General features: G+C 39.6%; 1 protein-coding gene across 1 annotated transcript in view; it reads right to left on the bottom strand.

Annotated features, from left to right (window-relative positions):
* LOC107553627 (CREB-binding protein-like) overlaps positions 1 to 22673 on the bottom strand; it is a 24942-nt gene extending 2269 nt beyond the window's left edge. The window contains exons 1-2 of the mRNA XM_016235914.1: positions 21863 to 22673; positions 872 to 1512 (exon numbers count right to left, since the gene is read on the bottom strand). Of these exons, the coding sequence (XP_016091400.1) occupies positions 872 to 1512; positions 21863 to 21950 (729 nt within the window). The 5' untranslated portion in view covers positions 21951 to 22673. The remainder of the gene's footprint in view (positions 1 to 871; positions 1513 to 21862) is intronic.
* Between the last annotated feature and the right edge of the window lie 340 nt (positions 22674 to 23013).

The following is a 23013-nucleotide window of genomic DNA, read 5'->3' as shown; positions in this document are numbered from 1 at the left end:
TACTAAAAGAGGACACGACTAGAAATCAGTGGTTAAGTTGTATTTACAACACTGTTCCAGAACAGTTCAACCCAAATATTCAGATGTGTCCAGAGCATTTTATGGAGGACTGTTTCCTGATCCTGGTAGAGTAGACTACAATGCCGGCTGTTCTGACTCACAGACTGCAAGTACGTTTTATACATTTAAAGAATTTGCCACTGACGATTCAAACGCGAGTTTTTTGGGCAGTGTAGAGTAGCACTTGTTGTTTGTCATTTCTCCGATCACAAATGCAGACATAGTTTTATGTAAAAAGACCGTATAAGTCATTATAATCCGCAATTATTTCCCCACTGGATGCAACAAATGCCTCGTTTATAATGGGTTTTAATGTTTTTGTCTCGTTGCTCCGGCCAGACAGGGCATCACAGTATGGTAGGGGCGTAACATTTCTGTCACACGCTTCAGGTATTAGGCCAATCACAACGCACTGGATAGCTTGCCAATCAGAGCACACCTCGCTTTTCAGACCAATGAGCTTTGTAAAAATCTACGCGTTTCAGAAAGGCGGGGCATAGAGGAGAAAAAATTATGTACAGTATGTGGAAAATCATGCGTTTTTTTTTTTTTTACTTTAAACCGCATAAACATTTCATTACACCAAATACACAAAATAATGTTCTTTTTAGCAGCATCATATGACCCCTTTAATATTTTAAATGAAACAGAAAAGAGACAATGCTGTTTGATATATTTCATTTCACTGTAATGTACGTTCCCCGAACTACATTTTTGCGGCTATTAATGTTTAAAAGAAAACGAAAAGAGGCAGTGGTGTTTGATATCATATTTCGTCTTATTACTTAAAAAAATAGCAATGGTGAATTACCTTGTTCATGTTTCCAGCTTGCTGGGGATTGATGGTATTGTGTGCCCCCATCTGTGGCGCACCCTGGGTAAGCGTCTCCGCCAACACACTGCCAGAAACGCTGACCCCTTGCCCGGTGCCCGGTGCTCCCTGCATGGCCTGACCCTGGTACTGCATACCCGGAGCTGCCCTGCCTCTTCCGGCCGGCCCCATCACGCCATTCATCATCTGCCCCTGCGGAGCCATGTTCTGCCCCATAAGTCCATGAGCCTGGTTGTTATTGTTCAGCATGGCCGGGTTGAAACCTGCATTGAGGCCCATGCCCGGACTGTTGTTGCCCTGACCGGAAGGGTTGCCGACCGGCTTCGGAGGTTGGGTCTGGTGACCGGGTGAGCCCTGGCCCATGGAACTCTTCCCCAAGGCACCCAGTTGGCCACCCATTCCAGACTGAGGGCTGAGGTTTCCAGCCAGACCAGAGCCGCTCCCTGCCTGCAGGAGCTGGGACAGCTGCCTGTGCTTGGCAGCAGCGTCTGAGACGGTGCCCCCCATCCGGCTCCCCACCCCTCCGTCTCCATTAGAGGGCATGGACATCAGCCCCAGGTCTCCGTTGGGTATCAACTCATCTGGAAGATCATTCTCCAAGTCGAACAAGGACACAAAGTCTAGAAAAAGAGAAAAAAGGGTCATCGTCCCATTAATTAACCAACCAACAGGCAACTCAGTAGTGATCAACTAATTTATCAGTTTGGTCAAAAAATTACCAATATTTGTCCAGTTTAACTTGATACTACATTGACAATTGGCCCTTAAAGGGATAAATCATCAATTCTCAACTGTACTTTTTTTTAGTTGTCGTCAAATATTTTGTGAGTTAAGTAAATTATGTACGTCTCAATTGCTATTATTATAAATGGCGATAAATATGCATATGTAATGCAATTTATTATCAATAGGTTATCCTGCTATCAAAACTTTGGCTTCGGCCCATATCAGTTAACTTTTTTCACTGACCAACTTGACTCCTGTTAACAATGAAATCAAAGTTTTGACTAATAAAGGTCACCCTATGCACTCACATACAACTTTGTTTTGGTTTGAAAACGACGTGAGGTTGCTATTGTAATGCAACCCTCTACGCACACCTTGGCAATATAATCACCATTGGCTAGTAAATTTTTTTGTTTACTCGCCAGACTGATACTATTTTACACACACACAATGTAGCATACTACTATATGATTCCACCAAACGCTCAGTGCTCATGTATCCGCTGAGAGCAGTCTCACCTCGGCTAGTCCTTCTGACATTCGCCACTGGCTCTGATGTCTCTGCAGTGGTTAAACATGATATAATTCATTTTGGGTAAATCTAACAGGCAATCTTTGGTCTCATGAATCAATTATTTCTTCCAGGTCATATCGATTTGGCTGAGCACAAAGTTTTATTTATTAATCGTAAAACAGCGCTGACTTTGTTGCATACATTTGCAGGTCTCTACGCTTACTTTTCTTTTTAGGAGCACTTGTGCTCCCAACTTAAAAAAAAATGTAGGAGCATGTTTAAAATTTTAGGAGCACCTTCTAATCAATATTTTATCAAAAATTAGCCTTCCCATTATGAAGTGATTTACAGTGGAATTTTGTTTTTAAATTTGTAATGGCATTTTTTTTTTACTTTATTAAATGTAATCTTTTGTCAAATTCTTAAAAAATTATATTTTATAAGCTTTTAAAAAATTGCAATTAAAACGACAGAATAAGAACAAGTAGAATAAGAAACATAAGTTACCAATCAAATGAAATCACTATTAACAAAATTAATTTGTAGAGGTGGCACAGAAGAACACAAAAGTGGCTTGGTATACTTTGACATTTAATGAGGCTCAGAGGTGGCATGAGTGCAAAATCCATAAATTCATTGTGAGATTGTTTTAAATATAACATTTTGAATATAGAACTATTAAATGATTTAAATAACTGAAAAGATACTTTAAAAATGAAACTAAAACTGCCAGCAGGTGGCGGCAAGTCACTGATTTTATCACTGAATCATTCATTCAATTGATTCATTCGAACGGCTGATTCATTCAGGAATGAAGCAAGTGACTGTCTTTATGAAAGGGTAATCGTGAATCACTGACTCACTAGATTCGTTTAAAAACGCCCGTTCATTCATAAACGAAACACCGCTGTGTTTGAATGGAGATGCGCAGCGGCTCCGCTGTGTCTTTGTTTTAAACTATTTTCGACGACGAAATACAGCAAAATCAGACAATAGTGTTATAGTCAGACAATGTAAGTCACTTAATATTAACATCGTTTATTGAACTGTTGTATTAAATCAGTATCACATTTACAAACTCCCGTAAAAATCATTAAAAGCTGTCACTCATCTTAGTTCATCGCGATCTCACATTTATAATCAACAAAGCTCTCTACACTGCGCAATGAATCTCTTATTTGCACCCTGTCTACATTTTGCTTATGAAAGGATTCGTGAGATATGTCTGTGATACATTATTCAATGCTGCAAAACCACGTAGAAACCTTTGAAGCTCCCCTGAGCGCAATCACAAATATGATGATGATCGGGTCAGTCGCACTGGTGATCCTAAAAAAATTCAGTTGCACGCCGTAGTTTTCAGTCGCAAATCCGACTAAAATGGTCGCACTGTAGAGCCCTGATTTGACTGAATTGTTTGCTTTTGTCTTATTTCCTATTACATAAGTCTCTTATTCTTTGTTGTGCTTGTCATATTTCCTTTTATTATACATTCAGTGAAGATAATCACAGTACATGTGCACATATTACCTAAATCACATAATATGTTTTATATTTTTAAAATAAAAATGAAAAGGGTTGGTTTATATTTTGAAGAAAACGAAAAGGCAGTGGTGTTTGATATCATTTAGTTTTATTGTAATGAATGTACGCGTTGCATGAACCACATTTTTGTGGCTATTAAAGGGGTCATATGATGCCATTTCAATTTTTCCTTTCTCTTTGAAGTGTTACAAGCTCTTGGTGCATAAAGAAGATCTGTAAAGTTGCAAAGACTAAAGTCTCAAATCCATAGAGATATTCTTTATAAAAGTTAGGAGTCAGCCACACCTACCTAAAACGGCTCGTTCTAAAACGCCCCCACATGTCTACGTCACAATGTGGGAAGATTTGCATAATGCCGCCCAAATGTTCACGCAAAGAAAGGCGGCGTAACTTTTATTCTCGCTGTAGTATTGTTGCCGCCGCCATGTCGTGAAGGCACTGCGTTTCATTGTGAAAGCGAAACTACTTTGTTTGGCCTTCCAAACGAGGACGATATCCGCTTCGTCATGCCTGGAGCTGATCCATGTTGGTCGCTGAGGAAATATATCAACTTCACGTTGTCGATCGCTGGATCGGCTTTCACCGTGCACGAAGCAGAGTCCAGCCCGGGGTTGTCACATGTGGTTGCCACAAGCCCACCGGACGCTCATTTGTTGAATCCGCCGGCCGCGTCGTTTTCAAGCCCGCCCGCCCGCTTCTGCTCACTCAAGCCAGCCTCTGCTCACTCAAGGCTGCGTTGTGTGACGCGGTTTCGTTGTGAAAGTGAAACTTTGTTTGGCCTACTAAAAGAGGACACGACTAGAAATCAGTGGTTAAGTTGTATTTACAACACTGTTCCAGAACAGTTCAACCCAAATATTCAGATGTGTCCAGAGCATTTTATGGAGGACTGTTTCCTGATCCTGGTAGAGTAGACTACAATGCCGGCTGTTCTGACTCACAGACTGCAAGTACGTTTTATACATTTAAAGAATTTGCCACTGACGATTCAAACGCGAGTTTTTTGGGCAGTGTAGATGTTGTTTGGTTGTTTGTCATTTCTCCGATCACAAATGCAGACATAGTTTTATGTAAAAAGACCGTATAAGTCATTATATTATTTCCCCATCACAAATGCAGACATGGTTTTATGTAAAAAGACCGTATAAGTCATTATAATCCGCAATTATTTCCCCACTGGATGCAACAAATGCCTCGTTTATAATGGGTTTTAATGTTTTTGTCTCGTTGCTCCGGCCAGACAGGGCATCACAGTATGGTAGGGGCGTAACATTTCTGTCACACGCTTCAGGTATTAGGCCAATCACAACGCACTGGATAGCTTGCCAATCAGAGCACACCTCGCTTTTCAGACCAATGAGCTTTGTAAAAATCTACGCGTTTCAGAAAGGCGGGGCATAGAGGAGAAAAAATTATGTACAGTATGTGGAAAATCATGCGTTTTTTTTTTTTTTACTTTAAACCGCATAAACATTTCATTACACCAAATACACAAAATAATGTTCTTTTTAGCAGCATCATATGACCCCTTTAATATTTTAAATGAAACAGAAAAGAGACAATGCTGTTTGATATATTTCATTTCACTGTAATGTACGTTCCCCGAACTACATTTTTGCGGCTATTAATGTTTAAAAGAAAACGAAAAGAGGCAGTGGTGTTTGATATCATATTTCGTCTTATTGTATACATATACTGAAGATAACCTGAGTAGCCAAGCGAGCTGACTGACGTTATCAATACAATAGGTATAACTGCAGACCAGAGATCTCCAAAATGGGGCATGAACTGCAAAAGTGGGCAGAACATCCAAAATGGGGAGAGGTCTCCTCACGCAAAGACTTTCACCAATGGCTGTGGCTTCAGCCAACTGTTATTGACTTACATTTCAAAATAAAACTTTATAAATTAAACGTTTCTAGTTCATCTAAAATAAATTATGCTATATAAATAAATATTCTCCATGAGAGCAGAGCCCAAAGCTCGTGGCCAGTGGTGTTTGGACTGGAGTTTGAACCTCTGCTTCATGATGTAAATGGGAATCACCCACGAGCAATTTCACTGGTTAAGTTTAGGGTCAGGTGTGGGGTAAGTTTAGAGGTTAGCATTTTTTGTAGCATAGTGCAGGAAATCAACACTTTAATTGACACAACCAATAAAAACTTTAGAATCAGAAGTGTGTCGGAGTTTGCACTGAAGTGGATTGGGGGGAGAAAAAAATTGTGCATGCGTGTCATGTGCATGACTGTCAATTCGAGGGAGCCACGCCCTATTTTGGAGCTCCCACCCCGTTTTGGAGATCCCTCCCCCATTTGGAGATCTCCATGCTGCAGTTATACCCTTCACGAATTACCGGTCCTCGGGAGTCTGCACTTCCGAGTCGAACTTACGAAGTCCGAACTACCGAGGACGCAAGACCGAACTTTGCATACTTGGTATTGAGAAACGGTCAGAGTGTTCAGCGAGTGAAAATATATCTGTGCTAAACTTATAATTAGCCTCCAACTCACACACTGGCGAGTAAAATCTAAGAATTTATTAGCCAATGGCTAACGATAGACATTTAGTCGCCCAGAGTAAGAATTGGTCACATATGCGAGTGATTTACTATGTAACCCTCAATGTAGAGGGTTGTAATGTCTCCTTATTCTCAGCGGGAAGCGCTCAGATTCATGGCTAAAAATAAGAACCACTCCAGCAGCTCATCTGTTACCCCTCGCACCCCTAGTCTTCAACAGATGCCTGTTAGTCTGGTCTACCTCCTCACCACTGAGACCAACACAGCCAGTCACACAGTGCAGACAGAAGAACAGCAGTTTTTGCAGAGAAGGATGTGCGCTTATGTTTTAGGGTTGCAATAAATAAAATTTGACTAACATTCCAACCAAACACCAGATAAAAGATAACGTACTGTGAACTGGCCTGAATTAAATGCACATACTGATCCATTTTCTTAATCCATTTTTAAGTAAAATATTTTTACTGTAAAAACAACACTCATGAATTATATGTGTACAAAGTAGGGCTGTGACGGTATGGGATTTTTCATACCGCGGTGAAGACGCAACAAATCACCGCGGTTTGGCGGTTAATCGCAACCCCCCCCGCCTCCCGCCGCGGAAATATGATTTAAGAACGCATGCAGCTTCTAAATGAACATCGAAATGAATAATAATAAAGCAGTCTTCTTTATTATTAAAACAGCAAATTATATTAACAATAATAAAATAAAATTACATTTATTTCAACTTAGTTTTTTCGATATCTTTTGAGTTTAATAGGAATTATGGAACAGTTTTTAATCATTTAACAGCAAATTATCATTAATATTATTTAACTTAAGGCTACATTTATAACAACATTTTTAAAAGTGGAACAAAGTGTTTGAATCTGATTTGGGTTTTTCAAAGTGCAACATAAGGGAACATCATTGTTAAACTACTGGGCCGCTTAAGTGAATCAGCAAGTCCTGCGGCTTTATTTTTCGGTCTTTAAGTTTCTTGCCAGGAAAACCAACATGTTCACTTTGTCTGGTTTCAGCAAAGATCTTAACGGAGTGACAATGTTGCCAGCCGCACTGAATACATGCTCCGGGGGAGCACTCGTAGCGCATATAGTCATATTTTCTGGCAACTTTCGAAAGAAGAGGGAATTGAGCCCGATTATCCCGCCACGAGGCAAGCGGATCAGAGTGCAGATCGAGGGCTTCCTCCTGCAAATACCTTGCGACTTCAGTGTCTGCACGGATTCTTTTTGGGACCGGATTGGAGGACTGTGCTTTTCTCTTTCCAAGCAGGTCTGCAAGATTCATTTTTTTTGGAGGAAGAGATGGTGCACTTCCTTCTTCTCCCTCTCCAGCCGTCGAGGTACGCATGGCACCTTCTCCATTCCCGCCATCACTCTGCTCATCGGCCATTGCCAGCATCTCCTCCAGGAGCACATCTTTAACGTCATCTCCGGGATTGATGTCCCTGTATCTTGGATCAATTAATGTGGCCTTTGCAAACAGTTACCGTGTTGCAGGTGCACTATATTTGTCTTCCATGACGCTAACCATTTTTCTTTTTAGGTTGCGCGTCAACTCCGTGTCTTCCTCAGTTGGGAGCAAAATATCCTCAGATAATAACCGTAGGACTGGTTTAACAGAGGACGCTGTAACGGTCTTCTCGGAAGACAGCGCATCTGTAAAATCCGTGACCTTCTTCAGCGCTGAATTAACGGATTCTAGGACTTCGATGTATATATTAAAGCTGTTTTTAAGTTGTACCGAATTATAAAATAAAAAGCAAATTATAATCGGGCCTGTTTTAGGCTTTTCCTTATTTTTATATTTTAGACATCCATCAGTTATGGTGATGAAAAAAAATTACTCGCAATCTCCTCATTGGACGTGCCTTTAGAGGGAAATGCACGGATTACATAATGAAAGAGTTTCTATTTTCGATTTGAATTATTTCGTTATAAAGTAGTAATTTAAAGCTTTCTATATATTTTTATCATGTCTGAGGCAATTCGTTGAGTTTAGGTTCATCATTGTGAAGCGCTCCTGTTCAAGCCAGAGACGGCAGAAAGCGTTCTTTATTTTATAAAAGCACAACGTTTGGTTGATATTGTGAGTGGACACAAATAAAAGTAGAATCTTTACAGTTTGGAATGACGTATTACTCTTACCTTTATGAGCAAAAATGACTGCCTATTCTAAGTTGTTTCCACTGTTAGAAAAAAAATGCAAGCTCCATGTCCTGCAGAGCGCGCGCTTCAGCTTCCACTCTCCGCACGAACGATTGGATATGCGTCTAACAGTGCACATTTATCTAGGTTAAACATTTAAACTAACATTGTGATATACTTGAACTGTTTTATATCTATAGATTTTATTTTAGTCAAGTCCTGATGATCTGAGAAGGCTAAATTGATCAAACATAGGCTATGATCAGCTCACTGTCTGCCGCTGGCTGCTTGGTCATTACTTTAAAAAACAAAAACTTGCATTTAACGTACAAAGAAATGCTCCAAACGTTTTTCTAAATTAACTTTATTAAAAAACGAAACAAAATATAATCACTTTTCCATTACATACAAAACTGAACTATTTTAATATAGCTGAAACTGACAAAGCTGTTTTGGGAGAAGGGGAAAATAGACGGGCTCGGGCCTATATTTGAGGCCCGTGCAGGGTTCTAATCCACTACTCAATTTCCTACAGACTAGACCCGTTTCAACAGCTCTGTACAAACATAAAAAAACTTCCTAGTTTTCATGTTCAGTCACCTCAAATGTCCCCTCATAATAATTTTCACTTAACAAAAGCTGTGGCTGTGCCTCAAATCACATACTATATTTTCCTAAATGGATAAATCCCACAAAACCTGTCCAAGAACATGCCTGGGTCATATTCCCCTCACCCAACAAACAAACAAAATGTATGAATTTCATGAAACCTATCGAGAACTTGTCAAGATTCATATTTCAACCCAAAAATAAATGAAGAAAATAGTCAAACAAATAAACAAAAAAAAATAAAAATAAATAATAATATTTATGAATCTCAACAAAAAAACTATATGTATGAATCTCATGAAACCTATCAAGAACTTGTCAATGGTCAGACTTCAAATAAAAAATAAATGAAGAAAAAACTTCAAACAACAAACAAATAAATAATATGTATGAATCTCATAAAACCCATCAAGACATTGTCAAGGGTCATATTTCAACCCAAAAATAAATAAACGGAAAGAAAGAACGGAAGAAAAAAAGTGGATGAAACTCACAAAACCAGTCAAGAATTTGACATATTTCAATCCAAAATACATAAATACACACAAAGGTGAGTAAACTATGACAGAATTTGCATTTTTAGATCAACTGTTCCCTTAAAATATTCTGAAATATCCCAAAAAGGCAAGTCACGGACCACAAGCATCAGCCTATTTGAAACGGTTTAACTCACTTTAATCAAGTGTACTTACACTTTGTTAGTAGTAACAAGGTTTCAAGGCAGGGTTATTGAAGATGGCAGAGGTCATGACCTTCTGCAAGCTTCAGACACTCACCAGACAATCAGGGTCCCACTATCTGAATCAGAGCAGAAGATGATGGTGAGGAACTCAATGGACAGCGAGAGGCTGGAAACACGGGACACAGGAGAGAAAGAGACAGATGGGATGAGATGAACATGACAGGAAAACAAAAATTAAACAGAAGGACAGAGAAACATGAAGGCAAGGAGGATGCAGCTCTAACTAGTTTAAGAGAGAGAGAGAAGTTCATGCAGAATCAAATCAAGATTCAATCTGACTGAACAAACAGATCATGGGATGCAAAGTTCCTCTGCTCACAGGGATCTGTTACTGTCACTGATCTTTGCTGATAGACACTCAGTTCCACATACAGATTTTTGAACCAATCACCTGAGCTGTAAATGTCATGTGACAAATCACTCTGGAGATGCAGGAAAATGAAGTCAACACTGAAAGGCTCTCAACTTGAACAAACAGTCTCAAACCCTCACTACAGTAACTACAGTATCATGAGCCGTGACATCAAAAATAACAGAAAGGAAAATGTACTTTTAACACTTCTAAGAGCTCTTTAAGTACTTACTTCAAGTACTTACATCTAGCAGCAGTTCCTGACTACTAAAGCTTAAACTCAAAATTCAATTAAATTCTCATTCACAAGCTTGCGATTCGATTCGATTCGATTCGATTCAATATCGATTATTTTGGATACATATCAGGTATGGTACATGCCAAATTTTCTCAAGGAAATAAAATCTCTCAACTAATCCTGTAAAATATACATGAGTCAGTTGGTACTGCATTATAATATTGAAGGTTAAAAATGGACTGATTTGTGCTGTAGCCTACAACTGTTTAAATTGCACTTAATTAAGTTTTTATAATAATTAAGTTACAATTACTTCAGTTATTTTTTTTAAATATACACATTTAAATAGTGGCTGTCATAAAAACTTGGACGGATTTATTCAAACATAAAACATTAAAGAACGGTATAAAGTTATAATGAATGTTATATGGTGCATATATTTAGCAAAATGCTCCTCTCTACAGTTTATTTTTCTGGCTGACTATCGAGTTTATGGTCACCAAATATGCTTTCTGAGGTAAATGTGATGTTACATCAATTGTTTACAAGCTGTTATATTGATGTCCTTGCGCGGCTGAAACACTGATTGAGCGATTACATGAGACAGGATACGGATTGTAAAGTTGTACTCTTTCTTTTAACTTGCCTTCAGATGTTTAGTCATGTTTATTTTGTGCTGAAACTGGTATTAATGTGGAGGAGATAACTAGTTCACGTGCGCCCCGCGCTGCCGCGTCTGTTGATCGACGCGCTACAGCGATCGGTCACTCCACATTAAACAGCGCCAAAACGGCATTATTGTTTGAATACTGCAATACAATGGACATAAATTGAACTCTGAGACTTTGTTTCATATTAACAGTACCAACGCACAATGCTTATTGCGATTTATTGGATGGGAGGTGCGCTTCAATATTCCAACCACGCTGGCGCCTCTATGTGCTGCAGAGCTTCAGCTTCAACTCTCCGCACGAACGATTGGATATGCGTCTAACAGTGCACATTTATCTAGGTTAAACATTTAAACTAACATTGTGATATACTTGAACTGTTTTATATCTATAGATTTTATTTTAGTCAAGTCCTGATGATCTGAGAAGGCTAAATTGATCAAACATAGGCTATGATCAGCTCACTGTCTGCCGCTGGCTGCTTGGTCATTACTTTAAAAAACAAAAACTTGCATTTAACGTACAAAGAAATGCTCCAAACGTTTTTCTAAATTAACTTTATTAAAAAACGAAACAAAATATAATCACTTTTACATTACATACAAAACTGAACTATTTTAATATAGCTGAAACTGACAAAGCTGTTTTGGGAGAAGGGGAAAATAGACGGGCTCGGGCCCCCCCAAAAAAAAAAAACCACACAAAAACTCTGTGCATACCCTTGGAAGAAATCCTGCAGGTGCCCCTGAGAAGACAGACAGTAAATTGACAAACAATGATTATTGTTTATACTCCATATTTACACACCATATGCACTTCTGTAACTTTCACTAGCGCAAAAAAACAATAAAACAACAAAAAAAACAAGTGCGGTGATGACGGTGAAGACCTCAACACCGCGGTCGGCATCTAATTACCGCGGTTATGTGGTAATGCGGTTATCGTCACAGCCCTAGTACAAAGACCAACATTTCAAATAGGGCTGCACGATAAATCGCATGCGATATTTAACGCGCATCTTGCCAGTAAAGCCGGTTCTGTAATCAGCGGTCACCACATTCATATCCGCGCGATTTTTGGCGCACCTCATCAGTGAACAACGGCTCTGTGTAGTTAATGCTGCTCAATGTGAAAGCCTGCAGGTGATGGAGATTTACCGCTGATTACAGAACCGGCTTTACTGACAAGATGCGCGTTAAATATCACATGCGATTTATCGTGCAGCCCTAATTTAAAATCATGTTTACTGACACACAATCGAAGCATCTACATTTTATTCAGGGCTCCAGACTGCGACTAAAACGGTCGCATTTGCGAGCAAAAATATTAATTTGCGATGGAAGTTTCTGCTGAGGTCGCCACTGGCGACTATATATATTTACATGTTATGACTTTAAAATTTGCATGTAATGCCTTTTTTCCTGATTGTTTTGCAATCGCATCACTTGCTGTGTTCACGTATTAAACTGAGACGACGCACATCAAAGTTTTAGTGGAAAAAATGGTTTCAAACAGCACTCATATCTGCTGAACAGCAGCGCTGACACACCTGATAAACGCAGCTCAGTTGTGCAGCGTGAGAGAGATCGAAATGACAGAGACGTGCAAGCAAAAGTGCAGAAAAGCAAAGTCTATTTCGTGCACAACTTGAACAAGCTACAATTTATTACAATCTTTAACAATTCTCGTTTATAATCATTACTAATATGGCTTCTTATCAAGATCTTAGTCTATACCAGTGGTTCTCAACCCACGGCCCGCTGGCCGCATGCGGCCCGTCACGAATTCAAATGCGGCCCACCATGCTGAACACAATTTTAAAAATCATTCATTTTAGTTTTTACATTAAAAAAAAATGTACTAAACAAATTTAAGCTATAATGTTTTTGTTATGTAAAATAATTTTGTAACACATACAAACAAGAGTAGTCGCAGCAGTGAAGGTAGGAGAGTGCTGTACTTTCGACATCAACTTTCGGTTTGCCCTGCCACTCACTTGAAGATGTTCAGGCTAGAGCCCTGCACGGGCCTCAAATATAGGCCCTAGCCCGGCCCTTGTCTGACAGCTTATCAGAATTACCAGCCCGAGTCCGACCCGAGCCCATCTTTTTTTCCCCCTTCTCCCAAAACAGCTTATACTACCGTTTCAGCTATATTAAAATAGTTCAGTTTTGTATGTAATGGCAAAGTGATTATATTTTGTTTTGTTAATTTAGAAAAACGTTTGGAGCATTTCTTTGTTCGTTAAATGTAAGTTTTTGTTCTTTAAAGTAATGACCAAGCAGCCAGCGGCAGACAGTGAGCTGATCATAGCCTATGTTTGATCAATTTAGCCTTCTCAAATCATCACGACTTGCCTAAAATAAAATCTATATATAAAACAGTTCAAGCATATAACAATGTTTTAACGTTAAACCTAGATAAATGTGCGCTAAATCCAATAGTTTGTGCGGAGAGTGGAAGCTAAAGCGCGCTTTGCAGGACATAGAGGCGCCAGCGCGATCACTTGCATTTTTTTCAGTGGATACGGCGTCATTTTTACTCAAAGGTAAGAGTAACACATCATTCGTAACTGTAAATGGTCTACTTTTATTTGTGTCCACTCACAATATCAACAAAACGTTGTGCTTCTATAAAATAAAGAAAACAAACACGATACGTTTTCTGCCGTCTCGTCTTGAACAGGAGCGCTTAGAAAAATGAATCGAAACTCAGCGAATACAGTGCCGTGAAAAGGTTTTTGCCCCCTTCCTGTTTGCAGCTTCAGGACCTGGATGACTTGCCATAACTGATGGAACCATGAATTATGCTCTCTATCAGAAAATCCTGAATGAGAATATCCGGCCGTCAGTTTGTGACCTCAAGCTCAAGCGCACTTGGTTTATGCAGCAGGACAATGATCCAAAACACACCAGCAAGTCCACCTCTGAATGGCTCAAGAAAAACAAGATTAAGGTTTTGGAGTGGCCAAGTCAAAGTTCAGACTTAAATCCAATTGAGATGCTGTGGCATGACCTTAAACAGTCCATTCATGCTCAGAAACCCTTCAATGTGGCTGAATGAAAACAATTCTGCAAAGAAGAGTGGGCCAAAATTCCTGTGAAAGACTCATTGCCATTTATCGCAAACGCTTGATTGCAGTTGTTGCTGCAAAGCGTGGCACAACCAGTTATTAGATTTAGGGGGTAATTACTTTTTCACGTAGTGCCAGGCAGGTTTGGAGCGCTTTTTTCCCTTAATAAATGAAATCATAATTTCAAAACTGCAGTTTGTATTTACTCAGGTTATCTTTGTGTAATATTAAAATTTGTTTGATGATCTGAATCTTTCAAGGGTGACAAATATGCAAACAATTAAAAAAACAGGAAGGGGGCAAAAACTTTTTCACACCACTGTAGATGCCTCACAGACATGATAAATATATATATAGAAAGCTTTAAATTACTACACGAAATAAAACAACTCAAAAACTTTCATTATAATCATAATCCATAAAGATGCACTTCTCTCTAAAGGCGCGTCTGAGGAGATGGCAAGACAGGATCGGCAACTTCATCCTTGCGACACCGACTCAGAAAACACTAGTTTATTAGTAAATAATTCAAATATCTCCTTACTATTTCCCCTTGACACTAGGGATGCACCGATACCAATACTGGTATCTGTGTCGGGTCCGATACTGAGCTCCTGTACTCGTACTCGTTAAAATGCCCCGATACCAAACGCCGATACCACACAGCATGTGATAAGTGCCATATTCAGACAAAGAAACACCAACAACAGACAGCAGAATAGAGCTATTAGAGATTAAAGGTGTCTACGAAGTATATGTATGCAATGAACATAAAACATTCAGTATTAATGCCTGTATAGCTGATTTGCACCAGCTGGTAAGCAAATCACGATGAGTGGATTGAGCGTGCGGCGGCGCAGATGCGCGAGGTTGTCGAGTAAATATCCCTTTCTCAGACATCACTGGAAAGTTTGTAGTTGTAGTCGGATATGTCAAAAAGTAGTAAAACAATGCACACGTTACTTAATGGTAGGGAGGGAGGGAGAGAGAGAGAGAGAGCGCGCACTTCTGTTGTGTGATCTTTATTGATGTTCGCTCACTAAATCGTAAATATAAGAATTTATAGGGGCATTTACTATAAACGTCATTTATTTTCACCCTTAAACATGCACGACTTTCTGGCGAAAGTGAAACTAACAGCCTGTGTGAAATGCGCTAGGCTGTACTGTACTTGTCCCTCTCATTCTGCACCAGTACAAATACGTGCACGCGTTGCGCGCGTTTTGCTTGCTTCATGAGTGTTTCTGCATTATATGAGTGGCTTTGGAAAATAAATCGCTGCACGTTTCAGATGAAAAAAATGCGACTTCTATTTATGAAAATATCACAGTTAGGAAATTTATAGCGAGTGGTTCCCTGCATTTTTACTGCAAATTGCGTGATTACAGTATACTAAGCCGCTGCAATGGAGCATTTATGTAAAGTGAGGATAGCAAAATAAACTAAACTGTGATATATTATACCCAAAAATTCTTCATGCAGTGGACTACCAGTAAAATTGATACAAATTTATTTTTTTTACTAGTGGGTGCAGGACACTATAGTTCATTTATGTAAAGTGAGGATAGCAAAATAAACTAAACTGTGATATATTATACCCAAACATTCTTCATGCAGTGGACTACCAGTAAAATTGATACAAATTTAAGACCAAAAATTATTCAGACAGAGTCTGGGAAAAAAATTGAAGTTCAGGTTTGCATGAACCTGGTTGACAGCATGCCCAGGAGACTATATGCTGTCATTAAGGCTAAGGGTCACCCGATAAAGTATTGATAGTTGTGTAAATATTGACAGCTGTATGAATAATTTTTGGTTTATTGTAATCTATTACATACCTTTCGATCAAAGTTATCTGACATTTTCAAGCGGACTCATTTTATTACCATTTTCTAAACTATAACGAATAAACTGTGATAATGTGAGAAATGTTGACGTGTCTGAATAAATTTTGGTTTGACTATCTATTTGATAAATAAAGTTAACCAACTAACATTATACATACTCTTTTGGTTTCTGTACCCAATATTTAAAAAATTTACAAATGCAATGAAAATATTGGTATCTGTACTCGGTATCGGCAAGTACCAAAAATAAAAGTATCGGTATCGGGCGAGTACTGGAAAAAGTGGTATCGGTGCATCCCTACCTGACACATTCATGGTAATTACTTTTTACGGTGCTTTGCGGGCAAGCTTTAGCCTATTGCGTGCATTTGAACGCAGAGCTGTTCAGCTGCGCTGACGGCATGCACTTGCACTCTTCGGAGGAGCGCACGCACAAATCTTCTCACTGCGCTATCAGCACCCAGGTGATGACAGAATAAATGCTCATATTCCAGCATACAGCATTCGCATTGAACAAGAGTGAATGGTTTGTCCACATTTTTATTTTTTTCCCCAATGGCTGTTGTTATTACCATTTTCTAAACTATAACGAATAAACTGTGATAATGTGAGAAATGTTGACGTGTCTGAATAAATTTTGGTTTGACTATCTATTTGATAAATAAAGTTAACCAACTAACATTATACATACTCTTTTGGTTTCTGTACCCAATATTTAAAAAATTTACAAATGCAATGAAAATATTGGTATCTGTACTCGGTATCGGCAAGTACCAAAAATAAAAGTATCGGTATCGGGCGAGTACTGGAAAAAGTGGTATCGGTGCATCCCTACCTGACACATTCATGGTAATTACTTTTTACGGTGCTTTGCGGGCAAGCTTTAGCCTATTGCGTGCATTTGAACGCAGAGCTGTTCAGCTGCGCTGACGGCATGCACTTGCACTCTTCGGAGGAGCGCACGCACAAATCTTCTCACTGCGCTATCAGCACCCAGGTGATGACAGAATAAATGCTCATATTCCAGCATACAGCATTCGCATTGAACAAGAGTGAATGGTTTGTCCACATTTTTATTTTTTTCCCCAATGGCTGTTGTTGTAATGTATTGAGAAGCCAGAATGCGCATCCATCAACAGAAACGTATATTAGCCAAACCCTGTTTGTTTTACATGTTATAGCAAGCCATATTACAGATGCGTTGTCAGATTTAAGTTGAACCGCGGTCGTAGCGTGCGCCGAACCGTACGGTTCGATTTTTTCCCGCGAACCGTTCCAACCCCTAATGACAACACTTATAGGATGCACTGAGGAGGAGTCCAAACTACACTCAGAAGCCAAGTGATGCTTGTTATGGTCCATGATATTTGTACAGATTCTGTGTCATGAACAATTCTTTGTGAAGTTTCAAGTTGGAAAAGACGTTTAGTTCCCACTTTAAGTGAACCTTAGTTCCCAGGTCATCTACGAGATCGATTAAAATGCTGATAAATTCAAGAAAAGATGAGACAAACACATGAAAGTATGATTGAAATGTTAAAAAATAATAATAAAATAAAACACGGTTATTCTGTGGCACCTAAAAAAAAATTATTTGTCGCCTAAAATTCTCTTATAGGAGCCAATGGCTCCTTACTCGATTTTTTTGTTTGGAGCACTGTTATTTCACAAAATGTATTCTGTATGCATAAAAAAACTGCGAAGATGCATCTGAAAATGCATGCCCTATAAAGCACTTCAAAAAAATCAGGATTGATCACACTAGTCATAAACAATAGTTTACTGGTATTGAATGAGATAAAAGTTGCCTATGAATGTGTTTTGAAGGTGCTCCTTAAAAACTTTTATAACGCTACTTTTTTAATAACGTAAATGCAGAATATATTGGCCACTTTATAGATTTTCAGTGAATAAAACCATAAAGGGAGAGTTCACTCAGAAATTTAAATCTGTCATCAAATACTCACCTGTTGTTGTTCCAAACCCATAAGACTTTCACTCACCTTTGAAAGATATTTTAAACGAATCCTCAGTCCATGCAACCAAAACTTTGATGCTTTGCGTTGATAAACGAAAGTTTTATGGCTGCGTAACAACATAAGGGGGGACTATTTGATGACATTTTTGGATGAACTTGCGCTTTAAAAATTTAATAGTTTTAGAAGACTATAGTGTAGAAGACCACTTTTATGATGCTTTCAATAAACGGAAATATGGAGTTGCCAGTATAATTTTGTAAAAATGCAAGGAAAAGTCATACAGATTTAGAACAACATGAGGGCAAGTAAATGACGGTTTTCTTTTTTTGGTGTAAGCAAACAAAATTTAATATCTGTCATTTTATTAACTATAATAAATACCATGTCAGCCCAACTGTCTATATCAGGTTCTCATCTTTAAGTTTCCATAAAAGCACTGTGACGTTGAATCTAGGTATCAGATCTCATCTGCTTCCGATGTTCTCCCCAAAGCATCCTCTCCCAAATCAGTCATGCTTCAGCCGAGACGTTAAACCACGCAGCGAGCCGTCTGCCTCAAGCTGGTGGAGGGCAGCGTTTACACGCTTGGCTGTGTTAGTATGTACACTAATGCAAACAAGGCTGGAATAAAAGCGCACCCACGGCTGCCACACGTACACAATAACTAAAGGAGGAACACCCAGCTGGCAAACAACACACCCAGTGGAACCATCTCTGACAACAGTAAACGGCAAAAAAATGTGGAAAACAAAAAAGACCACAGAGACTTAACACAAACCCAAAAATTAGCATTCATACTAGAGGACACGCGCATGTGTTGCCGTTCTTACACTTAAGTCCACTTCGCAGGGCACTTACGGTCGAATAAGACAACGCGTGAATGCTGCCTGAACAAGAGACCTCCTTACTGAAGGGAAAGTGTTGACTGGTGTCACTATATCGAGAACATGCCGGCGGATCTCCACCAAATTCGGGGGATCCCTTCAGCTCGAGGAGCTATCTCGAACGCCACACTCCGCGCGTTGGTAGCCCCCCGGGATCGCCAGATCGGTCGGTCCCGGACCACGAATTTATCCACCCGAGACTCCCGAACCCCGGGGGCTATCGATGCGGGGGTGGTCTCATTCGAAAGAGGGCCTCTAGACGTACACTCGATTCACGTTCGAGAGGGTTTCTCGAGCTGAAGGGATCCCCCAAATTTGGCTTAATCTTTAAAGCGTTTCATCCAGGTCGCCAGTAGCAAACAATGGTTTGTCCTCTGCTGGACAAACTAAGTAATTACACGATTTCAAGCATTTTATCTGCATTATATGTTCTGTAAAAAAAAAAAAAAGAGTCATATCGGCGGCATTTTCGCCGATACCGATATATCGGCGACAGGCTCATATCGGCCGATAATATCGGCAAACCGATATATCGGTCGGGCTCTAATATGCACTGTATTAAATATTATATTTTTACCTAATCTGTTCGATATTTAATTTTTGAATAAAACTATGAAAACTAATCGTAAATCTGATCATTAATTTAAACGACGACTGATCATGGAAATTATCAAAAATTGACATCCCTACTACATATCCAACTGAATCAGTATTGAATTGAATCACAAGCTTGCAAATCAAAATCAAAACTATTTGTGAAATTTATCTCAAAACCCAGCCCTGTTAGCAACCACCCATGACTCTCCAGCATCACAGTCACGGCTTTTGCACAGCAGGCACCACTGACGTAACCTTCAGTAAACATCTAGTTTTGTGTGAAATAAACTTCAGTGTGCACTTTAAGTTGCATGTCAATCCAAAAACATGGGAGACAGGAAATAACGGATCTCTCCATGCTGAGCTGTGGAATTTCCTGATGAGAGTCTTAAGTTATGCTCTTAAACAAAATGCTACTTTCTGCAACACAAAACATGAAACCCACTGACATTAGGACGTCCACTGAAATTTGGAAAGCATGCTGGATTCGGCTTTCTAAAACAAGACAACTGAAATGACCATGTTTGTCTTCATCTTGCCTAGCGTCTATCATCACATTTTTAACAATTTTACATTTTATGGAGAGTGAGGGATACTTGTCTGTGCAAAACTCGTTGCCATGATGCTGTGAAGTGGGTGGTTGCTCCTATAAACAATGATTCGAAAAACCATCAAGGTTTCGAGTCTAAAAGGTTGAGAATCACTGCACTGAACTCTCTGCATAACAGTGATATTCAGCTAACTGAAACCTCAACAGACGTTGCATGAAGACTTGCACGGGAAATGGGGATGAAAAGAAAACTTCTGCTTTCCTTGAGACTGATGGCAATTGTCACTGCACTGATTACAGCAGCCCTCACAGAAATCCACATCTGGCAGAGATGCTTGGTGTCTCGCCTATACAATGCATAACTTGCAACAAGGTTTCACTCAAGAGAGCATATGAAGATTAATATCAGAGTCAGTGTCATTACATTCCACAGCAACACTATCACAGTCAGCAGTTGAACGGCTTCAAAAGTCTCTATCAGTCCAAGTGTAACATACATAGACATTACATAGAGATGATTATGTCTTATAAACTCAAAACTTAAAATATTAAATTCAATGCAAACACTTGTTGCACATATTTAAGTGCACAGATTACACTAATTCAACACATCCCTGCTTGCAGACTAAACCGCACACACTGGAAATAAGGGCTTTTGCAGGAACTGCCTTCATGCAGCAGAGTCACGCTGACGAGAACAATCAGTTTCTGATGGACTGTAAGATTGTCACATAGACCAGGTTATGGGGTGAAAGTTTTACCTGAACCCAGTTGCTTATGGGACAGGTACGTGTCTCACCTGAGCCTGGTTTGACCTGACGGGACAGATAAGAACTAGAGAGCGACCAAAAGTGTTCTGACTACCACATTGGACCGATATTCAGACTTTTCAACTAGTTATCGGTTCTTTAATAGCGGGTCTGCCGATTAAACGTGAACATTTGACAAATATCTACAAATCAACCAACAAGAGTGCTATATATACACTGCAAAATACGCAAACGTAATTATAAATAACAGCTACTTACGAAAATATGCAGCTTCACAATTAAAAAAAGATTTTTTTGACCATTTAGATCACAAAATATTTGATTTATTATTAATTTATTTATATGTACTTGCATGGTTGTCCAACAATATCTAGTGATTATCATCAAAATTATTTATTTGAGAAATATTAAATACAAATCATTTGGACGATTTTAGAAATAAAACAGCTCTGCATTCGTTATCAGGAAAATAACAACTAGAAAAACATGCATTTACAGATATTAATACATTTCAACTTAATCGGTTATCGGTCATTTAATACTAAAATGATCAATATATGACGCAATTTGATGGGTATCTAAACAACAAAATATTCTCCATTGCAAAATATATCAAAGTAACTTATTTTTTTTTTTTTATATTATTTTCTATTTTTGAGAAACAAGTAGCCATTAAGACAACACAAAACAAACAAACATCCGACTCTTTAGGTCAAAATAATTCTGCATAAACAACAACAGCAATACTCTTAACTAAAATATTGATAATGCCTATGTTTTTATTGACGCTTAATGATCAACTAGTCATTATTGTGTAAACATTAGGTTCTGCATATCAGTTTTCAGAAATCAAACAAGAATCTCTAGCAAGACATGGACCTGGGTCTGTGGGGGTTTGAGGCGGACAACCGAGGTTAAGGTGTCTCTCCTGAACTGATCGATCTCTGGTGGGACAGGTGAGAGATTTTTGACGTTGAGACTTACCTGGCTTCTTACAGGACAGGTGAGATCGCTACCTGCGAGACTTCCCACTGAACACGTGAGAGTTTCACCTGGTCTACAGGGTTTCCGATCGGACAGCCGAGCGAATGCGTTACAAAACACACGACCTGGTCTAACTTAGTTCTCGTCCGGATCTGAACTAGACTTCTGATGTGAGCTCTGAGAGGTGTTCAGGTTCGACAGGTGCGAGCAGCATCTTACCTGGGGTGTCGGAGGAGGACAGCGCAGGTGAGTTCAGTTTGGGCCGCTTTGCGCTGGAGGGACCCATATCCAGCAGATTATCAGCCATCGTGCTCTCTCGCCTCACAAAAAAACACGACAAAACAACAAATGCGTCTTCCGAGAGCCCGGAAGGGGGGACAAAGCGAAATAAATCAAATCAACCCTCGGGTTTCTCTATTATTATTCAGCGAGCAGGGGCCAATAATTAACAGATGGGGCTCAAACGCGACTCAACAGCGCCCCGCTCCGCCACCGCCATTCACCCCATGATAATCCAACACCCAAAACCCGCATAATTAACCTTAATGATCACCCCAAACCCCACGGAAATAAATTATATCATCGTTAAAACCGACAAACAAACGACGAGGGAGAAAAATCATCAAGTCCCGATTGCTTCAAGCGGCTCGCGTGGGTCTGTTCAATTTCTGCGAATAAAAATGAAGACCTTCGCGCTCCATGTCCAGCCCCAATCGAATAATCAGTAAAGTCTAGAAATATAAATGAAAAATGAGAACAAATATTTCTATTTTAATATAGGCGAGTGGCACAGGAGCGCCGCTCGCGCTGAAGGGGGAAATCAGATATACGGGGGTTTTCCAGCCGACCACAAAAACGGCTCCATTACGCTGATATTCGCCACAAAGATCCGCGATTCGGCCCGAAGCTTGTCGTTTCCGTCGCGGGGAAGCTATTTGGGCCGGTTCCGGTGGAGCCGGGCGCGTAAAAAATGATATAATGCTCTCCCGAAATCCTGACGCTCATCCGCGACAAGATGGCGGCTGTTGATTCCTTCGATACAAAAAGTTTTTTTTTCTTTTCCAGCCAGACTGTGGAGGGGGAGGGGCTGCGCGGCCACGCCCCTTACGCAAACGCGCACGTCACGCAGTCGTAACCAAAACAGCCGCTAGGGGGCGTGGTTTACATGTAAATGGCGTAGAGATGTAGTATTCAATCGGGCCCTTACAAAAGTGTACCATACCACAGTGAGTACTCTAATCTAGTACAATAAAACGCTGATATATCTTTATTAGAATTAAGAGATGTGTATTACGATTTTTCAGTAGTACTGCAGTAAAACTTGGTATTTTAGCAGACAACGGCACATTCTTGCAACTTTTGTAAATACA

Source organism: Sinocyclocheilus grahami, unplaced genomic scaffold (genome assembly GCF_001515645.1).
Source record: "Sinocyclocheilus grahami isolate Dianchi unplaced genomic scaffold, SAMN03320097.WGS_v1.1 scaffold476.1, whole genome shotgun sequence".
Lineage (NCBI taxonomy): Eukaryota > Metazoa > Chordata > Actinopteri > Cypriniformes > Cyprinidae > Sinocyclocheilus > Sinocyclocheilus grahami.
Note: the sequence above shows the minus strand (reverse complement) of the source record. Positions and strands in the feature narration are given on the sequence as shown.